This window comes from Oncorhynchus gorbuscha, unplaced genomic scaffold (genome assembly GCF_021184085.1).
Source record: "Oncorhynchus gorbuscha isolate QuinsamMale2020 ecotype Even-year unplaced genomic scaffold, OgorEven_v1.0 Un_scaffold_1295, whole genome shotgun sequence".
NCBI classification, from domain to species: domain Eukaryota; kingdom Metazoa; phylum Chordata; class Actinopteri; order Salmoniformes; family Salmonidae; genus Oncorhynchus; species Oncorhynchus gorbuscha.
In genome coordinates this window covers 38,977-57,500 of record NW_025746115.1, presented here as the reverse complement: position 1 = coordinate 57,500, position 18,524 = coordinate 38,977, and the positions used below count along the sequence as shown (strand labels likewise).

The window sequence follows — 18,524 nt, the reverse complement described above, 5'->3', positions numbered from 1 at the left end:
TCCTGTTCCTCTCTGGGTCAGGGAGTGTTGTAGTCAGGTCCTGGTCTTCTCTGGGTCAGGGAGTGTTGTAGTCAGGTCCTGGTCTTCTCTGGGTCAGGGAGTGTTGTAGTCAGGTCCTGGTCTTCTCTGGGTCAGGGAGTGTTGTAGTCGGTCCTGTTCCTCTCTGGGTCAGGGAGTGTTGTAGTCAGGTCCTGGTCTTCTCTGGGTCAGGGAGTGTTGTAGTCAGGTCCTGGTCTTCTCTGGGTCAGGGAGTGTTGTAGTCAGGTACTGGTCTTCTCTGGGTCAGGGAGTGTTGTAGTCAGGTCCTGGTCTTCTCTGGGTCAGGGAGTGTTGTAGTCAGGTCCTGTTCCTCTCTGGGTCAGGGAGTGTTGTAGTCAGGTCCTGTTCCTCTCTGGGTCAGGGAGTGTTGTAGTCAGGTCCTGTTCCTCTCTGGGTCAGGGAGTGTTGTAGTCGGTCCTGTTCCTCTCTGGGTCAGGGAGTGTTGTAGTCGGTCCTGTTCCTCTCTGGGTCAGGGAGTGTTGTAGTCAGGTCCTGTTCCTCTCTGGGTCAGGGAGTGTTGTAGTCAGGTCCTGTTCCTCTCTGGGTCAGGGAGTGTTGTAGTCAGGTCCTGTTCCTCTCTGGGTCAGGGAGTGTTGTAGTCGGTCCTGTTCCTCTCTGGGTCAGGGAGTGTTGTAGTCAGGTCCTGTTCCTCTCTGGGTCAGGGAGTGTTGTAGTCAGGTCCTGTTCCTCTCTGGGTCAGGGAGTGTTGTAGTCGGTCCTGTTCCTCTCTGGGTCAGGGAGTGTTGTAGTCTGGTCCTGTTCCTCTCTGGGTCAGGGAGTGTTGTAGTCAGGTCCTGGTCTTCTCTGGGTCAGGGAGTGTTGTAGTCAGGTCCTGTTCCTCTCTGGGTCAGGGAGTGTTGTAGTCGGTCCTGTTCCTCTCTGGGTCAGGGAGTGTTGTAGTCGGTCCTGTTCCTCTCTGGGTCAGGGAGTGTTGTAGTCGGTCCTGTTCCTCTCTGGGTCAGGGAGTGTTGTAGTCAGGTCCTGTTCTTCTCTGGGTCAGGGAGTGTTGTAGTCAGGTCCTGGTCTTCTCTGGGTCAGGGAGTGTTGTAGTCGGTCCTGTTCCTCTCTGGGTCAGGGAGTGTTGTAGTCAGGTCCTGTTCTTCTCTGGGTCAGGGAGTGTTGTAGTCAGGTCCTGTTCCTCTCTGGGTCAGGGAGTGTTGTAATCAGGTCCTGTTCTTCTCTGGGTCAGGGAGTGTTGTAGTCGGTCCTGTTCCTCTCTGGGTCAGGGAGTGTTGTAGTCGGTCCTGTTCCTCTCTGGGTCAGGGAGTGTTGTAGTCAGGTCCTGTTCTTCTCTGGGTCAGGGAGTGTTGTAGTCGGTCCTGTTCCTCTCTGGGTCAGGGAGTGTTGTAGTCGGTCCTGTTCCTCTCTGGGTCAGGGAGTGTTGTAGTCGGTCCTGTTCCTCTCTGGGTCAGGGAGTGTTGTAGTCAGGTCCTGGTCTTCTCTGGGTCAGGGAGTGTTGTAGTCGGTCCTGTTCCTCTCTGGGTCAGGGAGTGTTGTAGTCGGTCCTGTTCCTCTCTGGGTCAGGGAGTGTTGTAGTCGGTCCTGTTCCTCTCTGGGTCAGGGAGTGTTGTAGTCGGTCCTGTTCCTCTCTGGGTCAGGGAGTGTTGTAGTCAGGTCCTGGTCTTCTCTGGGTCAGGGAGTGTTGTCGTCCAGGGATTTGGTCTTCTCTGGGTCAGGGAGTGTTGTAGTCCATGGATCTGTTTTTCTCTGGGTCAGGGAGTGTTGTAGTCAGGTCCTGGTCTTCTCTGGGTCAGGGAGTGTTGTAGTCAGGTCCTGGTCTTCTCTGGGTCAGGGAGTGTTGTAGTCAGGTCCTGGTCTCTCTGGGTCAGGGAGTGTTGTCGTCCAGGGATTTGGTCTTCTGGGTCAGGAGTGTTGTAGTCGGTCCTGTTCCTCTCTGGGTCAGGGAGTGTTGTAGTCAGGTCCTGTTCTTCTCTGGGTCAGGGAGTGTTGTAGTCAGGTCCTGGTCTTCTCTGGGTCAGGGAGTGTTGTAGTCAGGTCCTGGTCTTCTCTGGGTCAGGGAGTGTTGTAGTCAGGTCCTGGTCTTCTCTGGGTCAGGGAGTGTTGTAGTCGGTCCTGTTCCTCTGGGTCAGGGAGTGTTGTAGTCGGTCCTGTTCTTCTCTGGGTCAGGGAGTGTTGTAGTCAGGTCCTGGTCTTCTCTGGGTCAGGGAGTGTTGTAGTCAGGTCCTGGTCTTCTCTGGGTCAGGGAGTGTTGTAGTCAGGTCCTGGTCTTCTCTGGGTCAGGGAGTGTTGTAGTCGGTCCTGTTCCTCTCTGGGTCAGGGAGTGTTGTAGTCGGTCCTGTTCTTCTCTGGGTCAGGGAGTGTTGTAGTCAGGTCCTGGTCTTCTCTGGGTCAGGGAGTGTTGTAGTCGGTCCTGTTCCTCTCTGGGTCAGGGAGTGTTGTAGTCAGGTCCTGGTCTTCTCTGGGTCAGGGAGTGTTGTAGTCGGTCCTGTTCCTCTCTGGGTCAGGGAGTGTTGTAGTCGGTCCTGTTCCTCTCTGGGTCAGGGAGTGTTGTAGTCAGGTCCTGGTCTTCTCTGGGTCAGGGAGTGTTGTAGTCGGTCCTGTTCCTCTCTGGGTCAGGGAGTGTTGTAGTCAGGTCCTGGTCTTCTCTGGGTCAGGGAGTGTTGTAGTCAGGTCCTGGTCTTCTCTGGGTCAGGGAGTGTTGTAGTCGGTCCTGTTCCTCTCTGGGTCAGGGAGTGTTGTAGTCAGGTCCTGGTCTTCTCTGGGTCAGGGAGTGTTGTAGTCAGGTCCTGGTCTTCTCTGGGTCAGGGAGTGTTGTAGTCAGGTCCTGGTCTTCTCTGGGTCAGGGAGTGTTGTAGTCGGTCCTGTTCCTCTCTGGGTCAGGGAGTGTTGTAGTCAGGTCCTGGTCTTCTCTGGGTCAGGGAGTGTTGTAGTCAGGTCCTGGTCTTCTCTGGGTCAGGGAGTGTTGTAGTCAGGTCCTGGTCTTCTCTGGGTCAGGGAGTGTTGTAGTCAGGTCCTGGTCTTCTCTGGGTCAGGGAGTGTTGTAGTCAGGTCCTGTTCCTCTCTGGGTCAGGGAGTGTTGTAGTCAGGTCCTGTTCCTCTCTGGGTCAGGGAGTGTTGTAGTCAGGTCCTGTTCCTCTCTGGGTCAGGGAGTGTTGTAGTCGGTCCTGTTCCTCTCTGGGTCAGGGAGTGTTGTAGTCGGTCCTGTTCCTCTCTGGGTCAGGGAGTGTTGTAGTCAGGTCCTGTTCCTCTCTGGGTCAGGGAGTGTTGTAGTCAGGTCCTGTTCCTCTCTGGGTCAGGGAGTGTTGTAGTCAGGTCCTGTTCCTCTCTGGGTCAGGGAGTGTTGTATCGGTCCTGTTCCTCTCTGGGTCAGGGAGTGTTGTAGTCAGGTCCTGTTCCTCTCTGGGTCAGGGAGTGTTGTAGTCAGGTCCTGTTCCTCTCTGGGTCAGGGAGTGTTGTAGTCGGTCCTGTTCCTCTCTGGGTCAGGGAGTGTTGTAGTCGGTCCTGTTCCTCTCTGGGTCAGGGAGTGTTGTAGTCAGGTCCTGGTCTTCTCTGGGTCAGGGAGTGTTGTAGTCGGTCCTGTTCCTCTCTGGGTCAGGGAGTGTTGTAGTCGGTCCTGTTCCTCTCTGGGTCAGGGAGTGTTGTAGTCGGTCCTGTTCCTCTCTGGGTCAGGGAGTGTTGTAGTCGGTCCTGTTCCTCTCTGGGTCAGGGAGTGTTGTAGTCAGGTCCTGTTCTTCTCTGGGTCAGGGAGTGTTGTAGTCAGGTCCTGGTCTCTCTGGGTCAGGGAGTGTTGTAGTCGGTCCTGTTCCTCTCTGGGTCAGGGAGTGTTGTAGTCAGGTCCTGTTCTTCTCTGGGTCAGGGAGTGTTGTAGTCAGGTCCTGTTCCTCTCTGGGTCAGGGAGTGTTGTAATCAGGTCCTGTTCTTCTCTGGGTCAGGGAGTGTTGTAGTCGGTCCTGTTCCTCTCTGGGTCAGGGAGTGTTGTAGTCGGTCCTGTTCCTCTCTGGGTCAGGGAGTGTTGTAGTCAGGTCCTGTTCTTCTCTGGGTCAGGGAGTGTTGTAGTCGGTCCTGTTCCTCTCTGGGTCAGGGAGTGTTGTAGTCGGTCCTGTTCCTCTCTGGGTCAGGGAGTGTTGTAGTCGGTCCTGTTCCTCTCTGGGTCAGGGAGTGTTGTAGTCAGGTCCTGGTCTTCTCTGGGTCAGGGAGTGTTGTAGTCGGTCCTGTTCCTCTCTGGGTCAGGGAGTGTTGTAGTCGGTCCTGTTCCTCTCTGGGTCAGGGAGTGTTGTAGTCGGTCCTGTTCCTCTCTGGGTCAGGGAGTGTTGTAGTCGGTCCTGTTCCTCTCTGGGTCAGGGAGTGTTGTAGTCAGGTCCTGTTCTTCTCTGGGTCAGGGAGTGTTGTAGTCAGGTCCTGGTCTTCTCTGGGTCAGGGAGTGTTGTAGTCGGTCCTGTTCCTCTCTGGGTCAGGGAGTGTTGTAGTCAGATCCTGTTCTTCTCTGGGTCAGGGAGTGTTGTAGTCAGGTCCTGTTCCTCTCTGGGTCAGGGAGTGTTGTAGTCAGGTCCTGTTCTTCTCTGGGTCAGGGAGTGTTGTAGTCGGTCCTGTTCCTCTCTGGGTCAGGGAGTGTTGTAGTCGGTCCTGTTCCTCTCTGGGTCAGGGAGTGTTGTAGTCAGGTCCTGTTCTTCTCTGGGTCAGGGAGTGTTGTAGTCGGTCCTGTTCCTCTCTGGGTCAGGGAGTGTTGTAGTCGGTCCTGTTCCTCTCTGGGTCAGGGAGTGTTGTAGTCAGGTCCTGTTCTTCTCTGGGTCAGGGAGTGTTGTAGTCGGTCCTGTTCCTCTCTGGGTCAGGGAGTGTTGTAGTCGGTCCTGTTCCTCTCTGGGTCAGGGAGTGTTGTAGTCGGTCCTGTTCCTCTCTGGGTCAGGGAGTGTTGTAGTCAGGTCCTGTTCTTCTCTGGGTCAGGGAGTGTTGTAGTCGGTCCTGTTCCTCTCTGGGTCAGGGAGTGTTGTAGTCGGTCCTGTTCCTCTCTGGGTCAGGGAGTGTTGTAGTCAGGTCCTGTTCTTCTCTGGGTCAGGGAGTGTTGTAGTCGGTCCTGTTCCTCTCTGGGTCAGGGAGTGTTGTAGTCGGTCCTGTTCCTCTCTGGGTCAGGGAGTGTTGTAGTCGGTCCTGTTCCCCTCTGGGTCACGGAGTGTTGTAGTCGGTCCTGTTCCTCTCTGGGTCAGGGAGTATTGTAGTCGGTCCTGTTCCTCTCTGGGTCAGGGAGTGTTGTAGTCGGTCCTGTTCCTCTCTGGGTCAGGGAGTGTTGTAGTCAGGTCCTGTTCTTCTCTGGGTCAGGGAGTGTTGTAGTCGGTCCTGTTCCTCTCTGGGTCAGGGAGTGTTGTAGTCAGGTCCTGGTCTTCTCTGGGTCAGGGAGTGTTGTAGTCAGGTCCTGGTCTTCTCTGGGTCAGGGAGTGTTGTAGTCGGTCCTGTTCCTCTCTGGGTCAGGGAGTGTTGTAGTCAGGTCCTGTTCTTCTCTGGGTCAGGGAGTGTTGTAGTCGGTCCTGTTCCTCTCTGGGTCAGGGAGTGTTGTAGTCAGCTCCTGGTCTTCTCTGGGTCAGGGAGTGTTGTAGTCAGGTCCTGTTCTTCTCTGGGTCAGGGAGTGTTGTAGTCAGGTCCTGTTCCTCTCTGGGTCAGGGAGTGTTGTAGTCAGGTCCTGTTCTTCTCTGGGTCAGGGAGTGTTGTAGTCAGGTCCTGTTCCTCTCTGGGTCAGGGAGTGTTGTAGTCGGTCCTGTTCCTCTCTGGGTCAGGGAGTGTTGTAGTCGGTCCTGTTCCTCTCTGGGTCAGGGAGTGTTGTAGTCAGGTCCTGGTCTTCTCTGGGTCAGGGAGTGTTGTAGTCGGTCCTGTTCCTCTCTGGGTCAGGGAGTGTTGTAGTCAGGTCCTGTTCTTCTCTGGGTCAGGGAGTGTTGTAGTCAGGTCCTGTTCTTCTCTGGGTCAGGGAGTGTTGTAGTCAGGTCCTGTTCCTCTCTGGGTCAGGGAGTGTTGTAGTCAGGTCCTGTTCTTCTCTGGGTCAGGGAGTGTTGTAGTCAGGTCCTGTTCCTCTCTGGGTCAGGGAGTGTTGTAGTCGGTCCTGTTCCTCTCTGGGTCAGGGAGTGTTGTAGTCGGTCCTGTTCCTCTCTGGGTCAGGGAGTGTTGTAGTCAGGTCCTGGTCTTCTCTGGGTCAGGGAGTGTTGTAGTCGGTCCTGTTCCTCTCTGGGTCAGGGAGTGTTGTAGTCAGGTCCTGTTCTTCTCTGGGTCAGGGAGTGTTGTAGTCAGGTCCTGTTCTTCTCTGGGTCAGGGAGTGTTGTAGTCAGGTCCTGTTCCTCTCTGGGTCAGGGAGTGTTGTAGTCGGTCCTGTTCCTCTCTGGGTCAGGGAGTGTTGTAGTCGGTCCTGTTCCTCTCTGGGTCAGGGAGTGTTGTAGTCAGGTCCTGGTCTTCTCTGGGTCAGGGAGTGTTGTAGTCGGTCCTGTTCCTCTCTGGGTCAGGGAGTGTTGTAGTCAGGTCCTGTTCTTCTCTGGGTCAGGGAGTGTTGTAGTCGGTCCTGTTCCTCTCTGGGTCAGGGAGTGTTGTAGTCAGCTCCTGGTCTTCTCTGGGTCAGGGAGTGTTGTAGTCAGGTCCTGTTCTTCTCTGGGTCAGGGAGTGTTGTAGTCAGGTCCTGTTCCTCTCTGGGTCAGGGAGTGTTGTAGTCAGGTCCTGTTCTTCTCTGGGTCAGGGAGTGTTGTAGTCAGGTCCTGTTCCTCTCTGGGTCAGGGAGTGTTGTAGTCAGGTCCTGTTCTTCTCTGGGTCAGGGAGTGTTGTAGTCAGGTCCTGTTCTTCTCTGGGTCAGGGAGTGTTGTAGTCAGGTCCTGTTCCTCTCTGGGTCAGGGAGTGTTGTAGTCAGGTCCTGTTCTTCTCTGGGTCAGGGAGTGTTGTAGTCAGGTCCTGTTCTTCTCTGGGTCAGGGAGTGTTGTAGTCAGGTCCTGTTCTTCTCTGGGTCAGGGAGTGTTGTAGTCAGGTCCTGTTCTTCTCTGGGTCAGGGAGTGTTGTAGTCAGGTCCTGTTCTTCTCTGGGTCAGGGAGTGTTGTAGTCAGGTCCTGGTCTTCTCTGGGTCAGGGAGTGTTGTAGTCAGGTCCTGTTCTTCTCTGGGTCAGGGAGTGTTGTAGTCAGGTCCTGGTCTTCTCTGGGTCAGGGAGTGTTGTAGTCAGGTCCTTCTTTCACGTTTCCCTTGAGTCTTGACTTTCACTCACACCTCCGAATGTGACACCATCCCCTCTTCCGCTCCTCATCTGTGCTGTGTGTTATGTGTTGTGTGTGTTTGCTCTTGTCTGTGTGTGTATGAGAAAGACAACGTCATTCATTCAGTGCCACTCACAGATGGCTGATGTTGCTTAGTAACCAGGTCGCCTGTGGAATCATGACAGACTGTCCCTTCGTTGTCCTGAGAGACATAGAGAGAGAGGATATGTACAACAATAGATATTCTAGAATGAGCTCTGTGGAGTATACAGTATATAATACACAATGTATCAATGTGAAGTGACCAGTGTTCAATGTCTCTATATACATGGGACAGCTGTGTGTGTGTGTGTGTGTGTGTGTGTGTGTGTGTGTGTGTGTGTGTGTGTGTGTGTGTGTGTGTGTGTGTGTGTGTGTGTGTGTGTGTGTAAGCGCAAGATACTATGTGTGTGTGTGTGATTGAGTGTGTGGGTGTATGTTTGCAAAAAGCTCTCTAAGATGCAGGGCAGAGTACAGGTGGGCAGCTATGAATGGCTCTTCAGCAGTCTGATGGTCTGGTGATAGAAGCTGTTTCAGAGTCTGTTGGTCTGAGATCTGATGCTCCTGGAACATCTGCCAGACTGCAGCAGAATCAACACTCTGTGGCTGAGGTCCCTAATGATCAGGGATACACATTAACTCAGCACTCGGATTAAAAGTTATCATTAAATACGTACAGAGGGATCTGCACTTTATTAGCAAAAAGTAATCATATGAGTTTGCTTTACAGAACTATTTATTTAGCAGTTTTACAGCTAACTGCGAGGCCAGGGCCCCCTGGAGGTCAGGCCCCCTGGAGGCCAGGGCCCCCTGGAGGTCAGGTTCCTTGGGCTTGCCCTGCGTGCGCGGTCGGTATTTCGGCCATGATTACTACAAGTGTAGGTAGCTGGCTCGACTACCCAGATGTATTTAAGTGACATAGACTAATTTAGTGACGGTCAGTGAGGGACATATAGAGTAAAACATGTAAAGAGGAAAACTAATGATGCACAAGTGAGTTTCAAAATGCCATCTTGTCTGACTGTAATTTGAGACCCCAACTGAGTTCTCCCATAAAATTGTAAAAAATCATACGGTATGTAATTACGGCGATGCCGGTGTTACGTTGGGCTGGCGATCGAGGGCGATGCCGGTGTTACGTTGGGCTGGCGATCGAGGGCGATGCCGGTGTTACGTTGGGCTGGCGATCGAGGGCGATGCCGGTGTTACGTTGGGCTGGCGATCGAGGGCGATGCCGGTGTTACGTTGGGCTGGCGATCGAGGGCGATGCAGTTGCCGTACCAGGCGGTGATGCAACCCGACAGAATGCTCTCAACGGTGCATCTGTAGAAGTTTGTGAGGGTCTTAGGGGCCATTGCAAATGTCTTCAGCCGACTGAGGTTGAAGAGGCGCTCTTGTGCCTCCTTCACTACAATGTGATGAGACCATGTCAGGTCCTCTGTGATGCGAACGCTGAGGAACTTGGAAGGTTTTGACCTTTCCCACTGCAGCCCTTTCGATAGAGATGTGGGCTCTTCCTTCTGTCTCCTGTAGTCCAAAATCAGCTCCTTGGTTTATTTCGTGAACAAACTGTAAATGGAATATGTTAATATGTTAATATGTTAATATGTTAATATGTTATAATGTTTAACCTGAAACACATATGCTATGAACTTCTTACAACATTAAGGGAATGTTCTGTGCAGCCTGACTTTGTATGAACCTGTCTCTTGTAATGTACCCACACTGTTCACACAATCTAATTAAATGTTCTGGGAACCTTTAAAGAACTCAGAAACGCTCTTCTGTCAACATTCTTGCAACATCAGAGGAATGTTTTGTTTCCGCTGATACAAACATTATATGAATGGCAGCGCAACTGAACAGCTTTAGTGTTTTGGGAATCTCTTCTCATGTTTCCACAATGTTCCCATAATGTTTTAGGAACGTATAAAGAACAAAAATGTGTTCTGGGAATGTTCTTGCTAATGTTTTTTTGCAACCTAATAGAAACATTTTAACAAGCAACACAACTGTGTTTTGGGAACATATCTTGTGTCATGTCCACACAATGTTCCCAATACCTAATGAAACATTCTGGGACCCTTCAAAGAGCAGACGAAATGTGTTCTGGGAATGTTCTTTGTCACATCATGTTAGAGTTTTTTTGCACCGTAAAATAAACATTTCAGAATCATCCAACTGGACAGTTTTTGTTTTTTGGGAACATATATTTTGTGGTGTCCCCACAAGGCTCTCAGCAGACTGTTCCCACAACGCAGTGAAACATTCTGGGAACATATATTTTGTGGTGTCCCCACAATGCTCTCAGCAGACTGTTCCCACAACGCAGTGAAACATTCTGGGAACATATCTTTTGTGGTGTCCCCACAAGGCTCTCAGCAGACTGTTCCCACAACGCAGTGAAACATTCTGGGAACATATCTTTTGTGGTGTCCCCACAAGGCTCTCAGCAGACTGTTCCCACAACGCAGTGAAACATTCTGGGAACATATCTTTTGTGGTGTCCCCACAATGCTCTCAGCAGACTGTTCCCACAACGCAGTGAAACATTCTGGGAACATATATTTTGTGGTGTCCCCACAATGCTCTCAGCAGACTGTTCCCACAACGCAGTGAAACATTCTGGGAACATATCTTTTGTGGTGTCCCCACAATGCTCTCAGCAGACTGTTCCCACAACGCAGTGAAACATTCTGGGAACATATCTTTTGTGGTGTCCCCACAATGCTCTCAGCAGACTGTTCCCACAACGCAGTGAAACATTCTGGGAACATATCTTTTGTGGTGTCCCCACAATGCTCTCAGCAGACTGTTCCCACAACGCAGTGAAACATTCTGGTAACATATATTTTGTGGTGTCCCCACAATGCTCTCAGCAGACTGTTCCCACAACGCAGTGAAACATTCTGGGAAAATATCTTTTGTGGTGTCCCCACAATGCTCTCAGCAGACTGTTCCCACAACGCAGTGAAACATTCTGGGAACATTTCAAGAAGAGATTAAATGTTTTATTCACCCCAAAATAAACATTGTAGAATTTGTATTTATTTATTTATTTATTTAACCTTTATTTAACTAGGCAAGTCAGTTAAGAACAAGTTCTTATTTTCATTGACGGCCTAGGAACAGTGAGTTAACTGCCTTGTTCAGGGGCAGAACAACAGATTTGTACCATGTCAGATTTGTACCTTGTAAATTACTATAGGAGGAATGATGTGTTTCTGTCTGGGGTCAAAATGACCCCAAAGGAATTAGTTTAAAGTCCATACTGATACAGAAACACTGAGGAAAGATTAAAACACTGAGGAAAGATCAACTGCTTCTGTAGTATTAGTTAATTAATCAATAAGGCCCGAGGGGTTGTGGTATATGGGCAATATACCACGGGAACAACGCAACGTGGAGTGCCTTGACACAGCCCTTAGCCGTGGTACATTGGCCATATATCACAAACCCCCAAGCTGTCTTATTGCTATTATAAACTGGTTACCAACATAATTAGAACAGTAAAAATCCTGGTCCTTCTGTAGCTCAGTTGGTAGAGCATGGCTCTTGTAACGCCAGGGTAGTGGGTTCGATCCCCGGTACCACCCATACGTAGAATGTATGCACACATGACTGTAAGTCGCTTTGGATAAAAGCGTCTGCTAAATGGCATATATATATATTATTATTATATATTTAAAAATACTTGTTTTGCCATACCTGTGGTATACGGTCTGATATACCACGGCTGTCAGCCAATCAGCATTCAGGGCTCGAACTACCCAGTTTATAGTTAAGGTGTAACTAACTTTGTGTATACCAAAATGCTGTGTTCAGTTAGACTAGTCATTCCACTAGACTGCTGTCATAAATACAGAGCACAGGAAGAAATACATGTATGTCTGGAATATACAATCAGAACTACACAGGACAATCAGAACTACACAGTACAATCAGAACTACACAGGACAATCAGAACTACACAGGACAATCAGAACTACACAGGACAATCAGAACTACACAATACAATCAGTACTATACAGTACAATCAGAACTACACAGTACAATCAGAACTATACAGTACAATCAGAACTACACAGTACAATCAGAACTACACAATACAATCAGTACTATACAGTACAATCAGTACTACACCGTACAATCGAACTATACAGTACATTCAGAACTACATAGTACAATCAGAACTACACAGTACAATCAGAACTACACAGTACAATCAGTACTATATAGTACAATCAGAACTACACAGTACATTCAGAACTACATAGTACAATCAGAACTACACAGTACAATCAGAACTACACAGTACAATCAGAACTACACAGTACAATCAGAGCTACACAGTACAATCAGAGCTACACCGTACAATCAGAACTACACCGTACAATCAGAACTACACAGTACATTCAGAACTACACAGTACCATCAGAACTACACAGTACAATCAGAACTACACAGTAGGTATATTTGAAATAAAACCTATGTTACTGTATGTACAACAGTACCATCAGAAATATACAACATTTCAAAACATATTTAAAATAAATGTACATTAACATATTTACAACTTTTAACATTTCATAGTTTTTGTAAGATCCTCTCAGATTCCACTGTCCTTCGTGAAACACGGTATGTAGCTTTGAAGCGCAGGTACGACTCCAGGCACCTGATAGCCACATCATCCACCTCAGGGTCAAACTTGTTAGCGATGAGGTGGTGATGTTGTAGGAGCCACCTGAGATCTCCAGCCCCGTAGACACAAATGGACCTCCTGTAGACACCCGAGCAGGGTGGATATGGGGCTCCGTTCCTCACCTCTCCTTCCAGGGGACGCCACTTCACAATGCGCGCAATGGCGTTCATGTCTGATTCATGGTACTTGATGTGCGGAGGGTTAGATCCTGGCACAGAGGGCATGCGCTGCAGGGTGGCCCACAGGTGTTCATCAGGACTGTAGGTGTCCTTCTCCCACTCCAACAGCGCCCGGACCTCCTGAGACTCCATCACGTGACGGACAAAGGCCCTGGACACCAGGAAGTAGGCGTTGCCAGAAAACATAGGGGTGCTGATTGGAGGAGGGCTCTTCCTGACGTTCGTCTTGACCACCACGTTGCTGGTGATTTTGTGGTGAAACTGCCATCTGCTGTATTTATAGTCGTCGGTGGTCTCTGACTCCATGCTGTTCCTACCGTTCTGCAGCTTGAGGGCCTGAACCATCTCAGCGTTGGTCTTAATGGGGAAGTCTGTTCCACAGGTGTTGATCAGGTACCTCCACTGGACAGGTGACTTCAGGAGATCCTCCATACAGTTCAGATCAGCCTGCACTCTGGACCAGGAGGCGTATACCACACTCTCTAACTTACTGGCCACAAACACATTAGTCAGACAGGACACGATGGCCCTCACTGCCGTCCTGAAGGCCTCCGATGACTTCTGGTCGATGTGGACGCAGTACACGTTCTGAGGAGTGTACAGGGCACGCAGGAGCCGCTCAAACATCTCAATCTTGTCGTGTATGACCATGGAGTAGGCGATGGGGAACTCCTTCTCTTCCTGACTGAGAGGAACACTGATGAACTCTCTTTCTGTGATGTACCTCTGACAGTCCTGAGTCACGTTGTGGTAGAAGGCCTCTGACAGCAGCTGCTGTTTCTTCATGGTCTTCAGCAGGAGGCTGAGCTGCTTCCTCTCCAGACCCTGCAGGTCTCCCTGGATGATGGCTGAGCAGGCCGGCAGGTCGGCAGCGTAGTCCAGGGGCAGGAGGTCCAGAGCGGGGAGAGGACTCCTGTCAGAGACCGGCGGGCGTCTGAGAGCGGCCCACAGGAGCAGAGAGACGGATCCACTCAGGAGGATCAGAGAGAAGTTCTTGAAGAATCTCTGAGACCTGGACAACCGAACAGAAGCCATGACTAGTCCATATAATGTTTCTATGTCCGGGTTCTCCTCACAGAATGGAAGAGTTGCACTACGCCACCTTGTGGACTGGTTGCGCCACTGTCATTTAAAAAAACATTTGTAATAATTTAAGGCCTGGCACCACACCTGAATGGAGTATTTCTTTGCTTTAGAGTGCAGGAAATGTCCTCCATCCCGCTGTACTCAGTAGCACCTCTTTGTTAAAAAAGATCCCTGGGAGAACCCTGTATGTGGTATTGCCTTTGTGGTATTAGTATCTATCAACACCACAGCTGAGGAGGAGGAGTTGCACACTGCTGGGCAACAGAAAGATGTGTCTCACCAGCACCTCACAGCTCAAATAAATGACACACACCTCTGTTTAAAAGGAAGAGGTGGAATCATTAACTCTAGTGGGCGTGGCCTTTCTGTAAACACTATGGGCGTGGCCTTTCTGTAAACACTATGGACGTGGCCTTTCTGTAAACACTATGGCAGACCAGGGAGGTAAAAGCTCTGTAGCAGCCTTGGTATGGTTGCCCCTGTATGTGGCTTGTTTCCTGGTCAGCATTGTGACACATTTTATTTTAACTAGGCAAGTCAGTTAAGAACAAATTCTTATTTTCAATGACGGCCTAGGAACAGTGGGTTAACTGCCTGTTCAGGGGCAGAACGACAGATTTGTACCTTGTCAGCTCGGGGGTTTGAACTTGCAACCTTCCGGTTACTAGTCCAACGCTCTAACCACTAGGCTACCATGCCGTCCCTACACTCTAACCACAAGGCTACCCTGCCGTCCCTACACTCTAACCACTAGGCTACCCTGCCGTCCCTACACTCTAACCACTAGGCTACCCTGCCGTCCCTACACTCTAACCACTAGGCTACCCTGCCGTCTCTACACTCTAACCACTAGGCTACCCTGCCGTCCCTACACTCTAACCACTAGGCTACCCTGCCGTCCCTACACTCCAACCACTAGGCTACCTGCCGTCCCTACACTCTAACCACTAGGCTACCTGCCGCCCCTACACTCTAACCACTAGGCTACCCTGCTGTCCCTACACTCTAACCACTAGGCTACCCTGCCGTCCCTACACTCTAACCACTAGGCTACCCTGCCGTCCCTACACTCTAACCACTAGGCTACCCTGCCGTCCCTACACTCTAACCACTAGACTACCCTGCCGTCCCTACACTCTAACCACTAGGCTACCCTGCCGTCCCTACACTCTAACCACTAGGCTACCCTGCCGCCACCATGTTAGGACTGCCAGGCATACAGTCCTAACATGGCTGAGCCTCTCACGTTAAACAGCTGTCTGTCCTCTAGGCCATGTTCTGTTATAATCTCCACCCGGCACAGCCAGAAGAGGACTGGCCACCCCACATAGCCTGGTTCCTCTCTAGGTTTCTTCCTAGGTTTTGGCCTTTCTAGGGAGTTTTTCCTAGCCACCGTGCTTCTACACCTGCATTGCTTGCTGTTTGGGGTTTTAGGCTGGGTTTCTGTACAGCACTTTGAGATATCAGCTGATGTACGAAGGGCTATATAAATTGATGATTTGATTTAGAGCTTTGAGGCGTGGGTCAAAGCAGCCTCATAAACGTGTTGAGTCAGAAGTTGCCTTACACAGTTGAAATATCTAGCCCATACATTTTGAAATATCTAGCCCATACATGTTGAAATATCTAGCCCATACATTTTGAAATATCTAGCCCATACATTTTGAAATATCTAGCCCATACATTTTGAAATATCTAGCCCATACATTTTGAAATATCTAGCCCCTACATTTTGAAATAACTAGCCCATACATTTTGAAATATCTAGCCCATACATTTTGAAATATCTAGCCCATACATTTTGAAATATCTAGCCCATACATTTTGAAATATCTAGCCCATACATTTTGAAATATCTAGCCCATACATTTTGAAATATCTAGCCCATACATGTTGAAATATCTAGCCCATACATTTTGAAATATCTAGCCGATACATGTTGAAATATCTAGCCCATACATTTGGAAATATATAGCCCGTACATGTTGAAATATCTAACCCATACATGTTGAAATATCTAGCCCATGCATGTTGAAATATCTAGCCCATGCATGTTGAAATATCTAACCCATACATGTTGAAATATCTAGCCCATGCATGTTGAAATATCTAGCCTGTACATGTTGAAATATCTAGCCCGTACATTTTGAAATATCTAGCCCGTACATGTTGAAATATCTAGCCCGTACATGTTGAAATATCTAGCCCGTACATTTTGAAATATCTAGCCCGTACATTTTGAAATATCTAGCCCATACATGTTGAAATATCTAGCCCGTACATTTTGAAATATCTAGCCCATACATTTGGAAATATCTAACCCGTACATGTTGAAATATCTAGCCCATACATTTTGAAATATCTAACCCATACATGTTGAAATATCTAGCCCATACATTTTGAAATATCTAGCCCATACATTTTGAAATATCTAGCCCATACATTTTGAAATATCTAGCCCATACATTTGGAAATATCTAGCCCATACATTTTGAAATATCTAGCCCATACATTTTGAAATATCTAGCCCGTACATTTTGCACACAATATTTTATATACAGGAGGTTTTTAAAGGACCATGGGAAAACAACTACTGTCGTTGTCACAGTCCTATTGACTAACATGGTAGACCTCCTATTACCACAACAACATCCCACCGCTGCATTGACCATTCACGGCAGATAGGCACATTATTTTAATATTGAAATCATTTTGACTTCCGTTCCATGAAACCCTTCAACATTTCACAATGTCACCTTTATCCACACACATTTTGTCTGGTGTGGTGCAGAGGAACAGGGTTTGAACAGGTGTACAGGGATTAGATGACAGCTGTCGGGGGTTAAACATGGTGTTTTATCACGTTTTGGTGTGGTGCAGAGGAACAGGGTTAGATGACAGCTGTCGGGGGTTAAACATGGTGTTTTATCACGTCTTGGTGTGGTGCAGAGGAACAGGGTTAGATGACAGCTGTCGGGGTTAAACGGTCTTGGTTAAACAGGGTTAGATAGTGTTTAGTGTTTTATCACATCCTGGTTGCAGGTTAATATCCTTGACAAACATCCTAGACTCATTTTCCAACTCGAACAGCAAACACAGCCAGGTGTCAAAGGCAGAGTTGAGGCTGAGATGCATTTTTATCAAATGTGTTCATGATTGATGTTGAACATCGGTGTTATGGAGCTCCGTTGATGTCAGATAGGTACATTATTTGAATATTGAAATAATTGAGTCCTTGTACATGTCACCTGTTTCCATCCGTTCAGAGCCATGTTTTTTAGAGAGTTTAGGTCAACTTTTAGAATTTAGAATGTTGTTATAATTCTAGACATTCCGTTTGATAGCGTGGATGTATGAAGGACTCATGGAATGGCAGGAAAATGATTTCCTATTTTATTTACAATTTCTTTGAACACCAGTGTTGAACCTCCATTGACATCAAATAGGTAGTTAATATTAAAATCCTTTAAAATGTTATAATCTCACCTGTATGCTCATGTACTCATCTACAAACAGGCAGACAGACAGGCACACAAGGTTGAGTAAAAATATATCTATGGATCTGAATACAACATACAATGTTCTCTTAGATGGGTGACTGTTCTGGACAGGCTCCGAGTAACATTTTGGTGTCCAAAGCCCTCTGTGGACACCGTAGGATCCCATGCCTTATAATGGCATGAAGCCCTCTGTGGACTCCGTAGGATCCCATGCCTTATAATGGCATGAAGCCCTCTGTGGACTCCGTAGGATCCCATGCATTATAATGGCACAAAGCCCTCTGTGGACTCCGTAGGATCCCATGCATTATAATGGCACGAAGCCCTCTGTGAACTCCGTAGGATCCCATGCATTATAATGGCACGAAGCCCTCTGTGAACTCCGTAGGATCCCATGCCTTATAATGGCACAAAGCCCTCTGTGGACTCCGTAGGATCCCATGCCTTATAATGGCACAAAGCCCTCTGTGAACTCCGTAGGATCCCATGCCTTTAAATGGCACAAAGCCCTCTGTGAACTCCGTAGGATCCCATGCCTTATAATGGCACAAAGCCCTCTGTGGACACCGTAGGATCCCATGCCTTATAATGGCACAAAGCCCTCTGTGGACACCGTAGGATCCCATGCCTTATAATGGCACAAAGCCCTCTGTGGACACCGTAGGATCCCATGCCTTATAATGGCACAAAGCCCTCTGGGATACCGTAGGATCCCATGCCTTATAATGGCACAAAGCCCTCTGGGACACCGTAGGATCCCATGCATTATAATGGCACAAAGCCCTCTGTGACTCCGTAGGATCCCATGCCTTATAATGGCACAAAGCCCTCTGTGGACAACGTAGGATCCCATTCCTTATAATGGCACAAAGCCCTCTGGGACACCGTAGGATCCCATGCATTATAATGGCATGAAGCCCTCTGTGGACACCGTAGGATCCCATGCCTTATAATGGCACAAAGCCCTCTGTGAACTCCGTAGGATCCCATGCCTTATAATGGCACAAAGCCCTCTGTGGACTCTGTAGGATCCCATGCCTTATAATGGTACAAAGCCCTCTGTGAACTCCGTAGGATCCCATGCATTATAATGGCACGAAGTCTCTCTCCTCTCAGTGGAGCGGACTTGAAGTGTGAAGGTTTCAGAACCCCACATTTGCATAGGAGGTGACGTGACACATTTTCTGGCCTAAAGACGGGTTAGTTGACAACGTTATAAAAACACGAGATCGCCAGCTTGTATTCCTTCAAAAAACGTAAATGAGGCCCTGCTGGTCCAACGCTCTTACCACTAGGCTACCCTGCCGCCCCAATGAGGCCCTACTGGTCCAATGCTCTTACCACTAGGCTACCCTGCCGCCCCAATGAGGCCCCCCTGGTCTAACGATCTTACCACTAGGCTACCCTGCCGCCCCAATGAGGCCCAGCTGGTCCAATGCTCTTACCACTAGGCTACCCTGCCGCCCCAATGAGGCCCCGCTGGTTCGTTCAGCCCTTCCTATGTGGAAAATAAATGGGGAAAGAATGGAATTTAGGAATAAATGCTGAAAATAAGGTCTGAGTTTATAAAGGCTGAGGAGATCTTATACGGTTTGTTCTATGAGATAATAGCAGTCAGTTAACACGACCTTTATGAATTATGAAGCTTGTTTTGATTACATAAATGCTCCAAAATTCACAAAAAGTGACATGATCTCTTGGAGATTATCTCGTAGAACAAAAGGTCTAAGCCTGTGAACCAAACGTTTTTCTCAAAACCCTCCAAAAAACCACCATTCGTTTCCCCATAGCCTTTGTCCAACGAGCCAC

General features: G+C 48.9%; 2 protein-coding genes across 2 annotated transcripts in view; one reads left to right on the top strand and one right to left on the bottom strand.

The window, feature by feature from the left end:
• The window catches only part of LOC124022106 (ELKS/Rab6-interacting/CAST family member 1-like), a gene marked incomplete at its 3' end in the record, with an annotated part of 114,729 nt that overhangs the window by 63,775 nt on the left and 32,430 nt on the right, over window positions 1–18,524 (top strand). The gene's annotated exons all lie outside the window — the stretch shown is intronic.
• Window positions 10,905–13,494, bottom strand: LOC124022108 (beta-1,3-galactosyl-O-glycosyl-glycoprotein beta-1,6-N-acetylglucosaminyltransferase 3-like). The gene has a single exon (XM_046337151.1). The coding sequence runs from the start codon at window positions 13,162–13,164 to the stop codon at window positions 11,836–11,838; it is 1,329 nt and encodes a 442-aa protein (XP_046193107.1). The 5' UTR covers window positions 13,165–13,494; the 3' UTR covers window positions 10,905–11,835.

Bases quoted from the DNA above. Each gene is read 5' to 3' on its own strand.
- LOC124022108 (XM_046337151.1), bottom strand. From the start codon at position 13,164: ATGGCTTCTGTTCGGTTGTCCAGGTCTCAGAGATTCTTCAAGAACTTC.